We start from the raw sequence: 19,793 nt of genomic DNA, 5'->3' as shown, positions 1-19,793 counted from the left end.
CTTCACGCACCAATACACCATAAACGCACGAACGCCAAACCAATGTGACTTTACATTAAACGTTTTGCGACTGAGAATCATGTCGCGCGCGCGTCTTGCCAAAACATATTCGGGCACCAAGGCAAGGGTTTCTGTGTCACGTGAATGCGGGAGTAACGTGACTCGCGAAACGGGAAGTGAGTGAATCATGATCAGATGTCTTCGCTGGTCTTGGAAACTAAAGCGGTGTTAATGCATTAAGGAAGCTTTTGAGGTGTTCTTTTCACTTCTCTTGGGATTTCCACTGATTTCATACTGGTGTTGGAGAAGTTAGTCAACTACTGCAAAAAGTCAAGCTCTCAAGCCTACGAAGTTTAACTCCAAGAGGAGTCGATAACAAAGGTATGCTCACATTTTATGATGCTGTCGTTATTGCTTTTTTCCAACTCGGTTTTGTCCAAGGAAGTATAGCCAGTTATGGTCTTACTTTGTTTGGTGACCGTGTTTTCTTTGACCCGATTGTAGTATTCATTACACCTTAGGTTTCGTTTACTTTGTATTGGCAAGGTTAACATGTGGACATTGTTTGGAAAAGGCATGTTAACACGTCCTATAACTCTTGTCTTGGCGAGTCAGATCACGTCTTCCCGTTATAGGTGACCTTTATTAACTAGACTTTCCACAATTATGTAAAACCTTAAGGTTAGCCTTTAGTTTAACACATATGTCTCTGTGCTTTCGTTTGCACGTAAAGCACACACATCGTTTCGTTTGTAAAGTGAGGGACAGCTGCCACAGAACTACTGCTTGTGTGTAAGCTTCTGTCCTAGAGCCATGGACTAAGCAAGCAGCAAGTGTGTTTCCCAAGAAAGACAGGGTTTTTTTGTCATGAGTTTCAGTTCTGATTTTAGCAACAGTTCAAACTGCACCCTTTCTCGTTCTTTCTTTTCCAGGTGGTGACCATGGGGTCCTTCTTTCGGAGTGAGGAAGTTTGCCTGGTTCAACTTTTCCTTCAGTCCAGCTCAGCGTACAACTGTGTCAGTGAACTGGGTGAACTTGGAATAGTGGAGTTCAGAGACGTAAGACAACTAGTTCCTCCATTACTTTCATGTAGTCAATGAAACAAAGTTACTTTTTTTCCTAGACATCTACCCAAATCCAGTCAATGCACATGACTCATTCATGTGCACACACCCCTAAATGAAACTGTTACAAAAAGGAATTGCTTTGTTTTGTCCAACATACTTGGGAACTTAAATTGGCCCTAATCTGGAATATGACTGTTTCTGTTTCTGCATTTTGCTGATACACTTTGTCTACATTTCTGAGCTGGCATGAGGAGGCCCACAGAAATGCATTACAGTGGTGAGGACAGTGATGCATGCTTACAATGATGTTACATTGCAACAATCAAACCATCTCTCTCTCTCACTCTCACTCTCTCTCACTCTCTCTCTCTCTCTCTCTCTCTCTCTCTCTCTCTCTCTCTCTCTCTGCTTCGGTCTCTCTATCTTTTTGGCTTGTTACCAGTTGAATCCCAACGTAAATGCATTTCAGAGGAAATTTGTGGGTGAGGTGAGACGCTGTGAGGAAATGGAGAAGACCTTCGGTGAGTTTGTGAGCTTCAGTTGCAGCCTACTGTGAGCTGCCGACCTCATTGTGGCGTGTGTGTGTGTGTGTGTGTGTGTGTGTGTGTGTGTGTGTGTGTGTGTGTGTGTGTGTGTGTGTGTGTGTGTGTGTGTGTGTGTGTGTGTGTGTGTGTGTGTGTGTGTGTGCCTGCGTGCGTGCGTGCGCGTGTGTGTGTGCATGCGTGCGTGTATGCTCACACGCTTAAACCTGTGCCCAACGGCTTTTGGTACCCCCCACCCCACCCCACCACACGTTCTGAGCATAGTTGCCAACCCTGGCCTGCTGCATTTGACAATAAAACCCTATCCAGAATACAGTATTACGCTCAACCCCTTTTCTGCATTAACTAATACCAATCCAATAAGCCCGCACAGGAAGATTAGCCGACTGCTCTCAAAAGAAGTAGTATTATTGACCTGCCGGTAAGGCTCTTCAGCTCTCTGAAATGCCCAGCCAGAATATTTGTATGTGCTAGCTAGTTTGCAACTTGTGACTCGAACCGGCAACCTCCCAATCACATCAACTCCCCGGCATGGCAGAACGTGTGCAAAAGCACTAAGCACAAAAGTCTAGGGCGATAGCTCAGTTCCATCACATACAGTATGTCAAGTCAAGTCAAGTCAAGTAGGTTTTATTGTCAATTTCTTTACATGCACTGGTCATACAAAGAATTTGAAATTACATTTCTTGCTTTCCCATACAGACATAGACTAATCTAGGTAAGGACATAGACAGTATAGACATAGACAGTACTTATACATGGACTTAAGACAGTATGGACATAGACAGTGCTCATACAGACATTTAAAGTGCAAGACTGGACAACAGAAGACTTGTAGAGGACATACATTAAGAGGTATTTGTTGTGCTTTTGTGCTTTTCCTAAAAAAAAGTCCTTTATAGCGTTCTGACATGGTAATAGTAGCATTTTGAAGAAAAATAAATATTAAAAAGGTCTGTCAAGTACACCAGCAGCAGTGTGTGTGTGTGTGTGTGTGTGTGTGTGTGTGTGTGTGTGTGTGTGTGTGTGTGTGTGTGTGTGTGTGTGTGTGTGTGTGTGTGTGTGTGTATGTGTTTAGTGCAGGTAGAAGGTGCGGTGTATGTACTAGGGAGGGAGGTTTACTGATGTTCTACCGCCGAATTCTGTTGCATGTGACAGTAAATTCTAATCTATTCTAGATGGAATACTTGGCAGGGTATTTGCCATTTCCTGAAGTTGTTATTGACCCATCTGGTTCTTCTTCCCTCTTCCCCATCACCCCAGCCTTTCTGGAGCTGGAGATCGGCCGTTCCCTCTCCCCCACGCTGCGGAGCCCTCTGCACCCACCTGTGCCCACACCCCCGGCTCCCCAACCCAGAGAGCTGCTCACCATCGAGGAAGAGAGTGAAAGGCTTTCTCGAGAACTGAGAGAGGTAACCATGAGAGAAACAAACTTCAGAAGAACAAGGCCCACTTTGAAATGTGAAAAAAATCTGGGGCCCACCCAATATAATATAATATAATATAATATAATATAATATAATATAATATAATATAATATAATATAATATAAATCAGTTATTAATAATTTCTATGCATGTGTGTGGTTTTCTGAAAGGGAAACAAATGATAAAGGATAAAATAACTCCTAAGTACTGAATATGAAATTAACCAGAAACTAGACTGCCTGTGCAGTCGCCTTCGACTGCTTAAGGTATATCCCCGAAACGCGACGCTTCCAGTCCCCAATCATTCCTACCACTCCCGTCCACCTTTTCATGAACGTTTATGATAAATACAAAATATAAAATAAATATATTTAATATCTACACATAGATCAATGACGTGCAGAGGCTTAAAACCAAATGACTATTGTGAAAATGAAGGAAAAAATGGGGCAAATGGTAACACTGTTTTAATGGTTCACCATTACAGTGGATATACCACATTAGGTACAGTGTAATAACCAGTGTAACAATATTTAATACCACGTCATACCAGTGTGGTATATTCACTGAAATGGTGAACCATTAAATTAAGGAGTTACCGGGCAAATCAATCCACCCAGTCAGAAGTTATGGGCCAAATAAAAATTCCACCATTTTGAAAGTGTTGACCTCCAAACTCGAATCAGTTCATGAACCTACCCTGCAGCATTCACACACCAAATCTGGGACAAATCCATCCACCCGGTCAGAAGTAATGGGCCAAACAAAAATTCGGCCATCTTGAATTCGGCCATCTTGAAATTGTTGACCTCCAAACTCGAATCAGTTCATGAACCTACCCTAGAACATTCACACACCAAATCTGGGACAAATCCATCCACCCGGTCAGAAGTTATGGACCAAACAAAAATTCGGCCATCTTGAATTCGGCCATCTTGAAAGTGTTAACCTCCAAACTGTAATCAGTTCATGAACCCACCCTAGAGCATTCACACACCAAATCTGGGACAAATCCATCCACCCGGTCAGAAGTAATGGGCCAAACAAAAATTCGGCCATCTTGAATTCGACCATCTTGAAATTGTTGACCTCCAAACTCGAATCAGTTCATGAACCTGCCCTAGAGCATTCACACACCAAATCTGGGACAAATCCAAACATCCGTTCAAAAGTTATCGCGTTAACACGAAAGACCTTACGCGGCGGCGGACGCGGCGGCGGCGGCGGTGCACGCAAAACCATTACATCCCCGACGCTCCGTGTTTCGGGGATATAACAAGCCAGCATTCAGGCTCAGAGAAATATGCATTAGCCTTGACATAGCCTATGTGAGCTAAAAACTAATGCTGCTTAATAGTTAGGAAATACTGTTGGCCTAGGAAGTCAAAATGGCAATGTTTCCCCTCACAACGGACTGCAAAATTATTACAAATATACATTGTACACATACATCAACACCATAAGCATGAAAATACACCATATCACGACGGAGATAGAAAATGTAACACTGTACATCGCGGGTGTAACTCGCGGTAAAATATTACCTCTGCGATTGAAATAATGACACAATGTTTAAACATAGCCTACATCCTGCCTAATAGTACTCCATAACACATAAAACACAAAATAAGGAAGTATACTCACGTTTCTGGATGTACAAAAGACATAAGATCACTAAACATCATGTGATTATCTAACCAACATTTGAGGATAATTTTTCCAGGACCGTCCTCTGCGGCCCACAGTTTGAGAATCACTATCATAGACGGATCCTGAGCAGTCCTCTCTGTTTAGCCAGGTGGCTTTATGGAGAAAAATGTCATGAGTGTAGAGGTACACTGTTGTAATGATATACTTGTGTGGTGTATTGATTTGTGTGTGTATTCACGTTTTCATCCCAGGTGTCCAGGAACAGAGACAGTATGCGTGCTCAGCTAACTCAGCTGTGCCAATACCGTGGAGTCCTCAGCCAGACCCATTCCATCACGGCATCCCAGGTACACACACACACACACACACACACACACACACACACACACACACACACACACACACACACATATCCAACCACCCACATATCCAACCACCCACGCACACACACACTTAATCCCAGATTAGGACTACAATTGCCATAATCTTTCCCACTGTGCTCTTCGTTTCAAAATCATTCCATCATAATCAGTAGGACTGCAATGACCCATCACCTCCCAATCCTCCCTTTTTCTGTGTCCTCATTCATCACTCATTTTGTTGCTTCCCGCTCACACGCTTTGCAAGTCAAAGAGTTATCACCGGTTATCCCTGTTATCTCAATGACAGCTGTTTGGAAGCGCAGCACTGATGCAATACGCATCCAGAGAAATAACTGGAACATGTGACCACTTTTCACACCCATTACTCTTTGACCACAACTTCTACTCGCTTATAAATAATTCTGCACCCTCAACAAGTCTCCACTTCTGTAACGGTGTCCTCAGCTGAGAATGATTGTTCTGTTTTGAACAGGCTGCACTGACCTCAATCCTATGAAGCTGCATTGCACACTCAAGAAGTCTCCTTGATGCCCCACTATAATGTCTGTTGAAATAGATACTGTGGTTTTATACATAATATGTATTTGAAGGGACACTGTGTGAGATTTTTGTTGTTTATTTCCAGAATTCATGCTGCCCATTCACTAATGTTACCTTTTTCATGAATACTTACCACCAGCATCAAATTCTAAGTATTCATGACTGGAAAAATTGCACTTTTCATACCTGAAAAGGGGAATTTCTCCATGGTCCGCCATTTTGAATTTCCAAAAATAGCCATTTTTAGCTGCAAAAATGAATTCACTTGGACAATACTAGAAAATATTTGTTTATTACTTAGTAAACTTCCATGTAAATATGAAATTTGGCAATAGGCAGCCCAGTTTCAATGAGCAGCATAGGTGCAGTACCTTTTTTGGCCATTTCCTGCACAGTGCCCCTTTAATAAACTAAATGTTTGCTGAATGATGATATAGAACTTCCCAAAAGACGCTGCCTTATTTGCTGAGGTAACTAATTGAACACCCGCTCAAGATATAACGTCCAGTGGACGTTTACATCTGTTTTCTGATGTAGGAAGAAGCTGCAAGCATTGATGTCTGAATGGCACACGTAATGCTATGTACTACTTGGGCTATTAGTGCCTTTACATTGATGGAGCAAGTAAAGACGGGGATGGGGTAGTGTTTGTCAGTGACCCAGGCCGGATTCGAACCTGGGTCCCCATGAACTGTGTTGCCTGAATATGGTATGGTATGGGTCTTAGCACAGTGTGCCACAACACCCCTCTCAGTTGCACATTTTGTTCTGAACAGTCTGCACCTCAATCCTTTGAAACGGCCGGCTTCCTGGAGAACAGGCAGGATGTGCGCCTGAGCTTTGTGGCGGGCGTGGTGCACCCATGGAAAGTACCTGCCTTCGAGCGGCTGCTGTGGAGGGCATGCCGCGGCTACATCATCGTCGACTTCTGTGACATGGAGGAGAGGCTCGAACACCCTGACTCTGTAAGAGCTGCTCGTTTGTCCTGATGTGTTCCTGATGACATGCAAGCAAATACACTAGTTTTAAAAAAGTATTCGATCACCTGCCTTGACTCACATATGAGCTTAACTACCATCCCATTCCTAACCAATAGGGTTCAATATGATATCGGTCCTCCTTTTGCAGATATAAAAGCTTCATCTGATCTGGGAAGCCTGTCCTCAAGGTTGAGGAATTTGTTTCCATTGGGTTCATGTTAGGACTGTATGCAAGTCAGTCAAGTTCACCCATACCATGCTTAGTCATGCATGTCTTTATGGGACACGCTTCAATCTGTTTCCACAATGTTGGGAGCATGGAATTGTCCAAAATGTTTTGGCATCCTGAGGACCAAGCTTGTGGAGAGCCGTCCCAGAAAAGTTGAAATTTTAAAAGCTGCAAAAGCCGGACAGATATCATATTGAACCATATGGGTTAGGAATGGCATGGCCGTTCATATGTGTGTCAAAGCAGGTTAGTGAATAATTTTAGTAATATAGTGCATGTCTGCATATGAGCGTGTGAGCACAAATTGTATAAGCTAATGTTTACACATATGAAGTGAGAAGTATCATGTTACAGCAAAAGGAAACATGTTAACTCTTCAAACCCTTATGTCTTAAACAAAAGTGGCATTGCATTGTAAAATCACTGTTTATTTTATTCTCCAACTGCAGGGCGAGATGATTCAGTGGAAGGTGTTCCTCATCTCCTACTGGGGAGACCAGATTGGCCAAAAAGTCAAAAAGATCTGTGACTGGTGAGTTCCTGGAACAAAGACGTGTGGACAGTGTGACCATGTCGTGACAATGTATCATAAGTTTCTATATTGAGGAACCATATTGTGGCCTGTCCAAGGAAGTTGTATGCAATAGGATTTTTTTTTTTGTGCGCGTGACTGTGTTTCACCTCCACATCAAAAGACATGTTCATATCTGCTTTGATGATTGGGACCTAGAAGATTTGGGCTTATAAGCATTGATTTATAAGACAATTTATCAAATTATGTATTTGTGTGTGTTAGTGTTGCACCAATACCGATACCAGTATCGTCCGGGGCCCCGATACTGCTCTGAAATGGTGGTATCGGTATCGGCGAGTATCAGCAAATATGGCACCGATACCATTTACAGATGCTTATATGACAGTAAACGCAGCCTTGATCTTAGTTTATTTATATCAGAGGTATTTTAAAAATATCAAAAGTTCTACTGGATTCACATTGTACAGTATGACACAGGAAACTGTACTAATAAAGGTAGCAGCCTGACAAAACCATGATAGCAATGATGTTCCATCCAAGTAGTAGCCTATGCAGCTCTTCATACAGACCGTATATATGTAAATTTCAAACCGAGTAGTATCGGTATGGTATCGGTATCGGCCGATACTGCACAGTAGGGTATCGGGTATCGGGGCCAAAAAATTGTATCGTGCTACACTAGTGTGTCTGCCAGGAGCTCTATCTCAGGTCCATTGGGTGTGGAGCTGTGAACCACTGGATTGCATGAGTCACCTTCTAAGGTTGGCAGGTGTGGTCTACAGCTTCACCTCCAGCGATCCAGATAATATGGTTCCTTGTCTTAACCCTCTGACCACTATTGAGGCGTTGTATACTGTGTCTTTAAGCATGCAACAAAGGCTAGTTCTTATCAACTTAAGTCTTTGGACTACCATGACCAAGATGAATAGGAATCCCCATAAACACATTGCGGCTTGTCCTCCTCCTTACCCTGAAATGAATGTTTCCAATGAAGCTGATGTTGTGCTCTACTCCCTCAAACCCTCCCGTCCATCCCCTGTCCTGTACGCATCCACAGCTTCCACACACAGACCTTCCCATACCCAGACAATGTCAGCGAGAGGGAGGAGATCCTCAGTGGACTGGGTGGCAGGATTGAGGACATAAAGTCGGTGAGTAAAGTAACAGCTGTCACAAGACAGACGCCACAGAAACCCATAAAGCCAACCAGGCTACAACAGCTGCTCAACCAATATTTCTTTTTAGTGTGTGTTGTGGGTACAATGAAAATCATAACAAAAACCTCCATATATCACCCACCCCTGCCATCTGGTCATCTTTCGTTTGCATTACTTCTCTCTTGGTTGATTTCTTTCAGTGTTTTCTCTCTCTTATCTCTTACCTTTTCACAACCTCTGTCCACTATCTCTCTACCACTTCCTCTTCCGCTCTTGTAACTATCATCTCATGCCTTTTCCTCTTCTGTCTTCATGGCTTGTTCGCTACTGTCACATATCTGTAATCCCCCCTGCTTCTTCCCTTTCCCAGAAATGTAAATGGCTCCTTTATATACTCTATAATGGTTGTGCTACCTTTTTAAGTTTTACATTGCTTGCATGCATCTTATGCCAGTACCCCAAACCTCCAACACTGCAATTTTTCCTTTTTTTCGTGCAGGCCTTTGAGTCTTGATCAGTGAGTACAGTACACCCATTGTGCCACCTATAATTCAAAACCTTTAGGCCCTCCTCGCCCAATTCCCAGCCTTCATGTGAAATATCCTAAAACAGCATTGATTCTTCATCAGAGAGTACATTGCACCTCATATATCACCTTCAAGCAAACCCTCTGACACCATCCCCATCTCTGCTCTGCTACTTTTCCCTCAGTCATAGAATATCTGTGACCGCATTGGGTCTTGGTCAGAGATTACACAGTTGCACCCCAATACTCCCTTTAATTCAAACCCACTAACACCATCCTCCTCTCATCCCTGCTCCCCCATCAGGTGAAGTACAGTGCACCCCATATGCCACCTTTAGTTCAAAGCCTCTGACCAGAGTTGTTTAATGTACTTGTAGAAGTACTCTTGATGATGTAATTGCAGCACTAGTTGTATGATATTGCGAATTTAAAACCATATAGTATCATACTGTTAGTGTTGTAATTACATTTGTAAGAGTACTCTGCGCCTCTGACACCATCCCTCTCTCTCCCCCCGGCCAGGTGATGTCTGAGACGGAGCAGTACCTGCAGCAGCTGTTGGTCAAGGCTCTGGCCGTGCTGCCAGGGTGGAAGGTGCGCATGCAGAAGTGCAAGGCCATCTACATGGTGCTGAATCAATGCAGCCCCTCAGTCACCGAGAAGTGCCTGATCGCCGAGGCCTGGTGCCCCGTCTCCCAGCTGCCTGCCCTGCAGAGCGCCCTCAGGGAGGGAGGGGTGAGTATAGCTAGCTGTGTACACCCAGAGCGACCTACAGTATTCTACCTGAGAGACGGAAGTCATTATTTCTTTATGGAGGGTCTGCGAGTAAATTGGTCGCTTTGCTCCTGCCGAATTCAAAGCAAATGTCAGCGATTAAAGTCAAGCTAATATTATGATAATGAGCTGTAATGCAGTTCGGCGAAAACCAATTTGGATGTTCATATCTCTGAACGTCCCAATGTCTCCGAAAATGTTGGGATACAATACGAAAATGCTACAGCACCATCTAGTACTGTAAAAGAAACAGTTACAAAGTATGCCCACAATTAACAAAGATAAACTGTTCCTGCATACAGGCCCTGTTAAAAAAGTAAAATGTAAATGACTAATTATATCAATTTACACTAACATTACTATTTCAAACAATTTTGTTTGCATTGCTATTTCAAACAGTACTGGTGTGATCATGAAGGTTTTTTTTTTCAAAATGTAGCTACATTAAGGGTCTCTACCATAAAAAAAGTTTCAGAGCCCCTGTAGTAGGGTATGGTGCGACCACAAAAAAACACTTCGTTGTAAGCAGCTGGACTTGTTCTTTCCACATGTGGTGTTCTGTCATCAAACAATATTACAGTTTAATATTTACGTTTTATATGTTATCTTTGTGGTCACTTTTGTCTGTCTCTTTCTGCCTGTCTGTTTCTGTCTCTGACTCCTCTATCCAGAGGAAGAGTGGCAGTTCCGTGGACTCATTCTACAACAGACTTCCCACCACGGTCTCCCCTCCAACCCTCTTCCCCATGAACTCCTTTACCGCTGGCTTCCAAAACATTGTAGATGCTTATGGAGTAGCCACCTACAGGGAGGTCAACCCAGGTAATACACACACACACACACACACACACACACACACACACACACACACGCACACTATGGGACTCCTTCCTGAAAAGGCTCTAGCTGTGTTGTGTTAAAAGACATCAAATGTTTTTATGGTAATTTGAATAACAGAATCATTCAAAGGTCTCAGCCTAATGTTTATTCATAGCCATACGGTCATGTTTCTGGTTATCTGTTTATTGTGTGGTCAGTCTGACTGGTCTATCTCCCTGTCCTCCACCTCAGCGGTGTACACCATCATCACGTTCCCCTTCCTGTTTGCGGTGATGTTTGGGGATGTGGGCCACGGGCTGCTCATGGCTGTGGCTGGCCTCTGGATGGTGCTGGAGGAGAAGGACCCCAAACTGAGGAACAACACTAACGAGGTAACAAGCATGACGAATAGAACAAAACGGAACAAAATGCCTTTTATTGTGTTTTCTTGTCACAGTACGTGGCAGTGTTCGAAGACCATGGAAGTCCTCCGGTAATGCAGGGACTGGTGTAAGGCAGAAAATGCTTGGCGAATGAATAAATAATCGGAAAACGCCACACACTAATAATTGTTACAACATGTGAAATGCTGTACACCACACCCTTGTCGTTATACAGTATCCCTGCTGTCATTTGACTCTCATTATGAGGGCTGAAATATCTCTGGCATTGTGCCTGAAATCAAGCATGGAGCAGTAGGCCATATTTAACCATTGCTAGTATGCAGTTATAATAACATGCATAGCTTTCTCACTTTCTGCCCTGTATTATACAGCGTATGTACAATGCTGCATTTCAGTCATGAGAATTAATTTCTCTCTAACGTAGACTTAAATGGCTTAGGCCTAGGTCAAACTCTTTCAATCTACAGTATTACTTTGGTATGCCAAGCCAACTATGTTGAATTCCTCTGTACCAAATCCATAAACCTTTGCTCCACACCCCACTGGCATAATTGTTTTGAGAAGTAGGGATTAGAGACTCTTCATTGATACAAGGATTTCTATACAGTACGTCACATGCATATAAGAATGCTAAGTATAACATTCAGGGAAATTAGGTTAGGTTTCCTTATTAGTCTCCACCAAGCAGAAATTTGTCTTGGAGGCAGGGAGGCTGCAGCACCATAAAATATATAAAATGACAACAGCAACAACCACATCCCTCCCTGCAGCATTCCCACACCAATTCACATCACCCTACCCCCCAATCTAAGCACATATTGATGCTATATTCACTCCTGGCATTGTGTTTGCAGATCTGGCGTATGATGTTTGGCGGGCGCTACCTGATCCTGCTGATGGGGCTGTTCTCGGTCTACACGGGGGCCATCTACAACGAGTGCTTCAGCCGCGGCATGAGCCCCTTCCCATCGGGCTGGAGCGTACAGGCCAACGCACAGTACTACAACTGGACGTACGTATCGAGCATACTTGCAGATTTACACCCACGTTTGCGCACTTCTGTCCTATACACAGAGCTGTACGCGTCCTCCTTCACATGCATCCAGAATTGAATGCATGCCTCACATAGATCATTTCCATAGGTGCAGGCACTCTTATTCAAGAACATGAGCTCCGTATACATATTTTGCACATGTATATCAAACCATGTCTATCTTAAACCAGGGTGCTGCAACTGAAGGTGTGCACTAGAAGTTATGGCTTTATTTTAGTTTTGACAGGTCACTTCAGGAATAAAAAAACAGTAAATGCTTTAAATAGATTAAGAAACCTTCTCAGCAGTATAATATTGTCTCTAGTTGACATATAATTACTCTCTTTGCTCGGGAACACCCAATGCAGTATGCATGTATGCCTTCAGACACGTGTACATTTTGTCACTTGCAAAAACACACTCACGAGACTCCAAAAAAGAAGATCGCTCACAAGACAAGATCAAAACAGGATAAGCATTTACCCACAGGCACATGTGTCTTACTTTGACTTTCAGACTACAGAGTACATACCGCTATCATATTTTGCAAATGTGGCATGCCACATCGACTCTTTCTTTTTCTTTCTCTCTCTCTCTCTCTCTCTCTCTCTCTCTCTCTCTCTCTCTCTCTCTCTCTCTCTCAACTTGACCACACACCTTGCCATATTTTAGCGACTCCATTTCCCTGTTGTCATTGTTGTGCAAATAGAATAGGTCATGAACCAGCAATCAATTTCCCCACTTGTCGTGCTGCACTTTTAACACAGCACAGATTTTTGAACACACCATTTTACCTTCTCTTTCAGATCTAAGATAATAAGTACCACTCCGTTCCTCTCCTTGGATCCCAATGCCCCAGGAGTGTTCACTGGACCCTACCCTTTTGGGATTGACCCGGTGTGTTAAAGTGTGCATACACTTTCAGTGTTTTATGGTCATTCTTATATTTTAGCCTTATCTTTGCCACTATTCTCTGAATGAAAGTGTAATACTGTAGTACAATGATTGACAATTATAGCTTTATTATAACTATCTTTATAACCTACACATAACTGCTTATTCACTATGCATATCATACTGTTCCTTCAGATTTGGGGTTTGGCCAATAATCGCTTAACCTTCCTGAATTCATACAAGATGAAGATGTCTGTAATCATTGGAGTCATCCACATGACATTTGGAGTCTGTCTGTCCTTCTTCAACTATGTGTAAGTTTGTTCCACAGACCAACGTACAGTGTAGTCAGGCTGCAAAGTTTCCGTTGATATGCAAATGGACAGAGGGCTAGATATAAGTGGTGTAGTATTTTGACCACACTGGCACAAAATTGTTGGAACAAAGAGATGATGAGACCTTACAGCTCTTCAATACCTTGCATATAAAATCTTTTTACAAATGACACATTTAACAGGAATGTAATTGTCATTTAACTGTATTGTGCCCTTACATTTTATTCTGACTCTTTATGTTCCTCAGGCACTTTAAGCAGATAAGCTCTGTGTTCTTGGTCTTGATCCCTGAGCTGATCTTCATGCTGTGTCTGTTTGGGTACCTGGTCTTCATGGTGTTTTTTAAGTGGCTGGCCTACAAGCCAGCAGACTCCTTCAAGGCACCCAGCATTCTCATCCACTTCATAGATATGTTCCTGTTTGCAGAAAACAGTGGTAACCCCCCTCTCTATGAAGGACAGGTGGGTCAGTTATTTGCTATCATTTCAATTTTTTCATACATGTTGGTTTTGTAAACGGTTGGCGATACTGGTGAAAAGAACATTGTTGGCATTTGACATAACTCAGCAATAAACTCAATTACACCCCTCATCTATGTGTATTAAAGTAGTGTGCTGAAATGTTTTGGGTCAGTCTGACACACTTTCTTTCCCAGTTAGTATACCAAATGTCAGTCAGGTAAAAAAAGAGAAATGATTCATTCAGACTAATAGTTCGCAGCGCAATAATAATTGACTGTTGGTCTTGGCCGTAACTCAAATGGCTAAGGCACCATATTGTTACGACGGGGGCTTTTATTTGACTCTGACATGAGGTCCTTCCCGTCTCACTCTCCCATTTCTTTCCTGTCTCCTCTCAAATGGTCCTATCCAATAAAGGCAAGAACAACCCAACAATTATCTTTTTAAAAATAGCATTGATCGAGTGTTGTGAAGATGAGAGGTGGGATCTGTCCTGATGGTAGTATTTGTGTGTGTGTGTGCCTGCAGATGATTGTGCAGAAGGTGCTAGTGGTGGTAGCTTTGTGCTCTGTGCCTGTGCTACTCCTGGGTAAGCCCATTCATCGGTACCTACAGCACAAGAAGAAAGGACGCCATCCCACGGTAAGTGTGTGTGTCTGTCTGTCTGTCTGTCTGTCTGTCCGTCTGTCTGTCTGTCCAGCAGAAATTTGTGGCTAAAATATGAATTGGGCTCAAATTTTGTGGACATAAAATAATGACCATTGACCTGCTCAGTAATGATGTCATTTCGTTGACATTTTTCAAAGGTTAATTTACATGGTGATTGAGTGAAAAAGAGGAAGTAATCTCAATATTTGTGTTGTTTTAACAAATCAAATCTCTTTCAGGGAGATCGGCGGCCACTGCTGGCAGAGAACGGTTCTATAAATGCGCCACCAGGGGAGGTAGAGAGTGGCGTGCATGCTGAAGAGCCAAGTGAGGAGGTGAGGAGTGATGAACTATCTAATGGGGTGTGCCCAAGTCTCCGCCCCTTCCGGACGCTTCATGGGGACTGATAAGTCAGAAAATTGGACAGTGCTCTTAATGGACTGATTAAACCTATTTTCTACCCTAGACACTAGATCACGCGTGCTGTACCTCAGAATTAATGTTAACCAATGGTGTGATTGTTGACTTCACTTGTCAAGCGATTTGTGAGTTGTGTGTGTGTGTGTGTGTGTGTGTGTGTGTGTGTGTGTGTGTGTGTGTGTGTGTGTGTGTGTGTGTGTGTGTGTGTGTGTGTGTGTGTGTGTGTGTGTGTGTGTGTGCAAAGATGTGTAATTATTTGGACTACACTAGAGAAGTCACATGTTTGACGTGCAGCCACTTTAACTGGCTGGCTGTACACTTTCATCCTTGTTGCCTGAGGCGCACGTTGTAGTTTATTACCTAGTGTCGCACAATAACATTTCTATCCAAAAATGTGTGGTCTTCCGACACCACCAAGTCACCATTGTCATATGTGAAAGTGTCAAAAAAAAGAAGTCAAACGGAATCAGGATTTAGCTGTACTCGCTCCATTCACTCCCGTTCAATTTTTTTGCAAGTTAAGGCCCCATGAACAGGAAGTAGAAGGGCATGACTTTGGCACCCCATGGTGCAGTGGGGTTGTAACCTGGGTTTACCATCCACACATACTAATTGTATTTGTATAGAGGGGCTGGAAATGGAGTTTAGGGAGGGGGTTGGTCTTGTTACCAGAAAACCTGCTAATCAGTCAATGGGGAAGGGAAGAGCGTGAGGAGAGAGCACATCGAACATCAACAAAATTCACCCCCACCTCCCACCAGTAATCATTTTTTTCAATGGCATTAACAACATTTAGGGATCGGATGAAATACGACACTTTTTTCAATTTCAACGTTCACCCCTCCCTCCGCTAAAAGTTTCTGAGGTCGGCACTTCCAGACCCTCTGTACAAATGAAATAAGCATGAGGGGATGGTGAAACCAGGTAAGTGGGGTTGAACCACGCAAATTACACAATGGCTTATAATAACTGTCCATTGTTTTCTTGCTTTAAATTTCAGTCACTGCAGTCAGTGCAGTAGAGCATGTAAGTATTAGGTGTTTAGTAGACTAGATTTTTTTTTAAACAATCTTTGTAGTTCCGTCTCTCTGTTCTTACCATCCGTTGTTTGTGCATTTTACTGTCCACTAAATTAATTGGTTCTTAGGAAAGTTAGTGCATGAGCATGTCGACACATCCAGCTGACTTTCTAAGAACGTTGTTGTCTCCTTGTTTTTTTGGGGTTTTTTTTCGTGGCGCCGTTTCATCTGAAAATGTGTAAATTGGTCAGACATGTTCCATGTATGCTACTTGACCCATTCTTTTCCATCCCTCTGTCTGATTGTGCAGGAGTTTGATATGGCAGATGAGTTCATGCACCAGGCCATCCACACCATAGAGTACTGCCTCGGCTGCATCTCCAACACTGCTTCCTACCTGAGACTCTGGGCCCTCAGCTTGGCCCATGCACGTAAGACATGCAGGCAGACACACACACACACACACATGCACACACTCGCACTTAGTTATTACAGCACACACACTCAGTTATTCTGTTGACACACACATTCATTTCCTTTTTCTCTCGCTCTCTCTCTTCCCATCTCACTCAAAGTTACACAGTGATGCACTGCCATACATCCATAATGGAGGTTGGCCCATGTACGTAAGGGAACACACACACACGCATTCATTCATTCACTCATTCACTCATTCACACATCTATGGACTCACACACACTCACTCACTCACTCACACACGCACACACACACACCAGTGTTTGACATTAACTTTTTCGCTTGCCGGCGACTGTGGCTAGTGGTTTTCCCGACACTAGTCACTAGCCACCCAGGTATTCTACTAGCCACTTTATTTTTATCCTGACGCTCTACATCCAACCTCAGAAGATGAGGTGCCTAAAGCAAGAAGATTTCTACTATTTTTTACTACATTTCTTGGTTTCTACATGGAAATAAAACAAACAAATATAAACTGAGTAACTGAGCATTTTCTTGAACTTAAACACAAGCAATTCATATACAAGGGGCAAAGTGCAGAATATACCATATTCTGATTTGTCATACCATAGAACAAGCTACCTGCCAAATTGGCTAGTGACACTGGAATTGTTACCAGCCACAGCCAAGTTTTACCAGCATTTGGCCGGTTGGCAGGTGCCAGTGTCAAGCACTGACACACACACACACACACACACGCACAGTCTCACGTGTACACACAAAGATGCACTTAATCCCCATGTGCTTCACAGAATGGCATAATCTCAGCATATTGACATGCACGGAAGAGTAGTGTGTAAAAAAATTCAGCATGTGTGTTTAGGGTGGAATTGTGCTATAGGTTATATGTATATTATATTAATAGAAAATATATGTGTGTGTGTATGTAATTAGGGCTATAAATGATCTTTTTTCATCACATGCCAATTTGGTTAGTATGTTAAATCTTACTAGCCACTTTTACTGGTAGTGAGTGCATGTGTGGCGTAAGTTTTCTTTTGTACTAGCCAAACTGAATTTTCACCAGCATTTGATCAGATGTCGGGTGTTAATTCAGAGCTATGTATGTAATACATAAATAAACATTTGCTGTGTGTGCTTGTAGAGCTGTCTGAGGTGCTGTGGACCATGGTGATGAGGAATGCACTGAAACAAGACATGCCGTTTGTGGGCAGCATTTTGGTGGCGGCCATCTTCGCTGGCTTTGCTGTGCTCACCGTGGCCATCCTGCTGGTCATGGAGGGACTCTCTGCTTTTCTACATGCACTTAGGTTGCACTGGTGAGCTAAAACACACACACACACACACACACACACACACACAATACAGTGCGGAATTGAACACATTCCCCTCACAGAATGTGGCAGCTATAATACTCTCCCCTCTTGGGCTCATACCCTACACACACATACACACACACACACCATCCCTCCCAACCCCACTTGCACTTTTATGCACCAAGTCCACCCCCAATATCAAGTCCAAACTGCACGTCAAGCTTTTTGAACCCCACTCCTCCGTCTCTGCACTGTAGACCAACTACAATTTCACTGCATGTCATGATTCACCATACTGTACATGTGACGAACAATATTTTATCATTGCACACACTATTGCTTACACTATTAAACTCATACATGAATATACAACTTTGTTCACTTTGTGAATGATGGGCACTCTACCTTAACTTATGCTATGCTATGAAGGTTCTTTTCTTCCCTTACATATATTTTTTCTTTCCTTTTTTCTCAGGGTGGAGTTTCAGAATAAGTTCTACAGTGGAACAGGCTACAAATTCAACCCCTTCGCATTCACAGCCATCATTAATATTTCAATAGGGAATTAACAGATGGCGTTTTAACGGACATTTGTTCAAATCTTTACAATGTAATCATGCAATTTGTCTGCACTAAGGGCTCCCGCTATTTTTCCAAATGTACATTCAGTGATCATAAGTTTAGCTTTTTGTTTGTTTGTTTGTTTTGATTGAGATCAGTCATCTTTGGTGATGTGTAATTTTTGATCATTCCTGTTGCCGACTTTACATGCCAAATCATTGTCACTGAAGTCTATTTTGTCTATTTTTATTTTTTTGATTAATTGTTGTCAATGTAACAGACTCAAATGGTTACATAAACATCCATACTTTGTGATGGTGTTTTATGGGCTGTCTACTTTGTAATGCAATTCATCAGTGTTTTAAAGATCGCCTCTCAACGTAATTTAATTAATATTGCCGTGTTCCCAATTGTTATTGAATGTGTTACGCGTTGGTCCTGTTTTAAAAAACGTTCTGGTTGCTTTGTTTCAAGACGTTTTCACAAGCTGGCAAGGTGGCTTGTGGAGAAACGAGAGAGTGTTCCGTGTTTCTCGTGGAAATGCGTCTCTGATTGGCTCACTCCTCCTGCTCTCAAAGAAACGCGTCTCTGATTGGCTCAGTCCTCCAGCCTTGGGAGAGATTGTAATGGGAAACAGAGTCGCCACTTCCCCGGATGGTACTGCACTATAGGGGCGCCAACGGAGGCGTGCAGGCTCCATTCAGGGCTGTGCTCTTTCGACAGCGACCCCTAGGCGAGCTGTAGGCACGGAGCAACCGGAGTGAGCAGGCTTTATGTATGAGGCTTTGTGCTGTGTGTGTACCTGAGAGTAGCAACCAGCTGATAGCTAAGCTAAGCTATGTTTCGGACCACCAGACGTTGCTTGTTTTGAAAACAAGCAGAAAAAAATTACTCGACATGTTTTTAGATAAATGGGTCGATATAAACCTTTGTGGGCAACGCCTTCTTTCGACGTGACGAAACACAGAAAGGCTTTCGTGATTCGCTCGTTTCTCTGCATTATTGATGTAAATTGGGAAACACCGGGAAACACAGCCAGGAGAGTTGACGCACCGCTATGAGAGCCTTGCAAGTGAGTTTAACTTGGGGTGACCGTCCGATCTTCGAAAGGAGTGAGTAAAACTGAGTTTTATCGGAAGTTGGCCTTTAAGGGAGATGTAATTAACAGGGTTTGTTAATGCTGTGACACCTTGTTATTGATTTCACCATGTTTATGATGAACAAAAAAAAATGCTGACCCTTAAGTGCCACCACAGATTGTCCGTCATGCAATGTGTGTGTGAATGTGATGGTGTGGAGTCCACACACTGTGAACCTCATCTCATAAACTCAATGCAGTACATGTCTATATCTCCGATGTCCTATGCACAGAATCTACAGCTGGGTAACACATTCTGAAATTAAAAATATACAGTAGGCTAGCCCATGAGAAGTTGTTAACCTGTTTGATCAGGACATGGCACATGAGCATTTTTGTTAAGCCTCAATCAAAATTTAAATGAATTGGAGCCATAGCTTGAATATGGAATATCCTATCTGGGAGTTTATTTTTCAACCATCTTGCAGGCTTACTTGTATTGCTAATTAAAATAATATTGGGACACCTCACCTAATTTACACTATCCCTTCATTGTC

At 42.8% G+C, this 19,793-nt stretch overlaps 1 protein-coding gene across 1 annotated transcript; it reads left to right on the top strand.

Moving 5' to 3' along the window:
• Window positions 1-156: 156 nt before the first annotated feature.
• tcirg1b (T cell immune regulator 1, ATPase H+ transporting V0 subunit a3b) lies at window positions 157-18,473 on the top strand. The gene is made up of 20 exons (XM_063188069.1): window positions 157-381; window positions 933-1,058; window positions 1,510-1,588; window positions 2,873-3,021; window positions 4,938-5,033; window positions 6,386-6,574; window positions 7,268-7,350; window positions 8,411-8,504; window positions 9,559-9,771; window positions 10,482-10,632; window positions 10,882-11,021; window positions 11,888-12,045; window positions 12,873-12,963; window positions 13,156-13,274; window positions 13,543-13,756; window positions 14,285-14,398; window positions 14,644-14,739; window positions 16,154-16,274; window positions 17,426-17,600; window positions 18,073-18,473. Exons 2-20 carry the CDS (start codon window positions 942-944, stop codon window positions 18,164-18,166), a joined length of 2,493 nt encoding a protein of 830 aa, XP_063044139.1. The 5' UTR covers window positions 157-381; window positions 933-941; the 3' UTR covers window positions 18,167-18,473.
• The last annotated feature ends 1,320 nt before the right edge of the window (window positions 18,474-19,793 follow it).

Source organism: Engraulis encrasicolus, chromosome 22, assembly GCF_034702125.1.
Source record: "Engraulis encrasicolus isolate BLACKSEA-1 chromosome 22, IST_EnEncr_1.0, whole genome shotgun sequence".
In the NCBI taxonomy this organism is placed as follows: domain Eukaryota; kingdom Metazoa; phylum Chordata; class Actinopteri; order Clupeiformes; family Engraulidae; genus Engraulis; species Engraulis encrasicolus.
The sequence above is the reverse complement of the archived record's forward strand: the minus strand, read 5'-3'. Positions and strand labels throughout refer to the sequence as shown.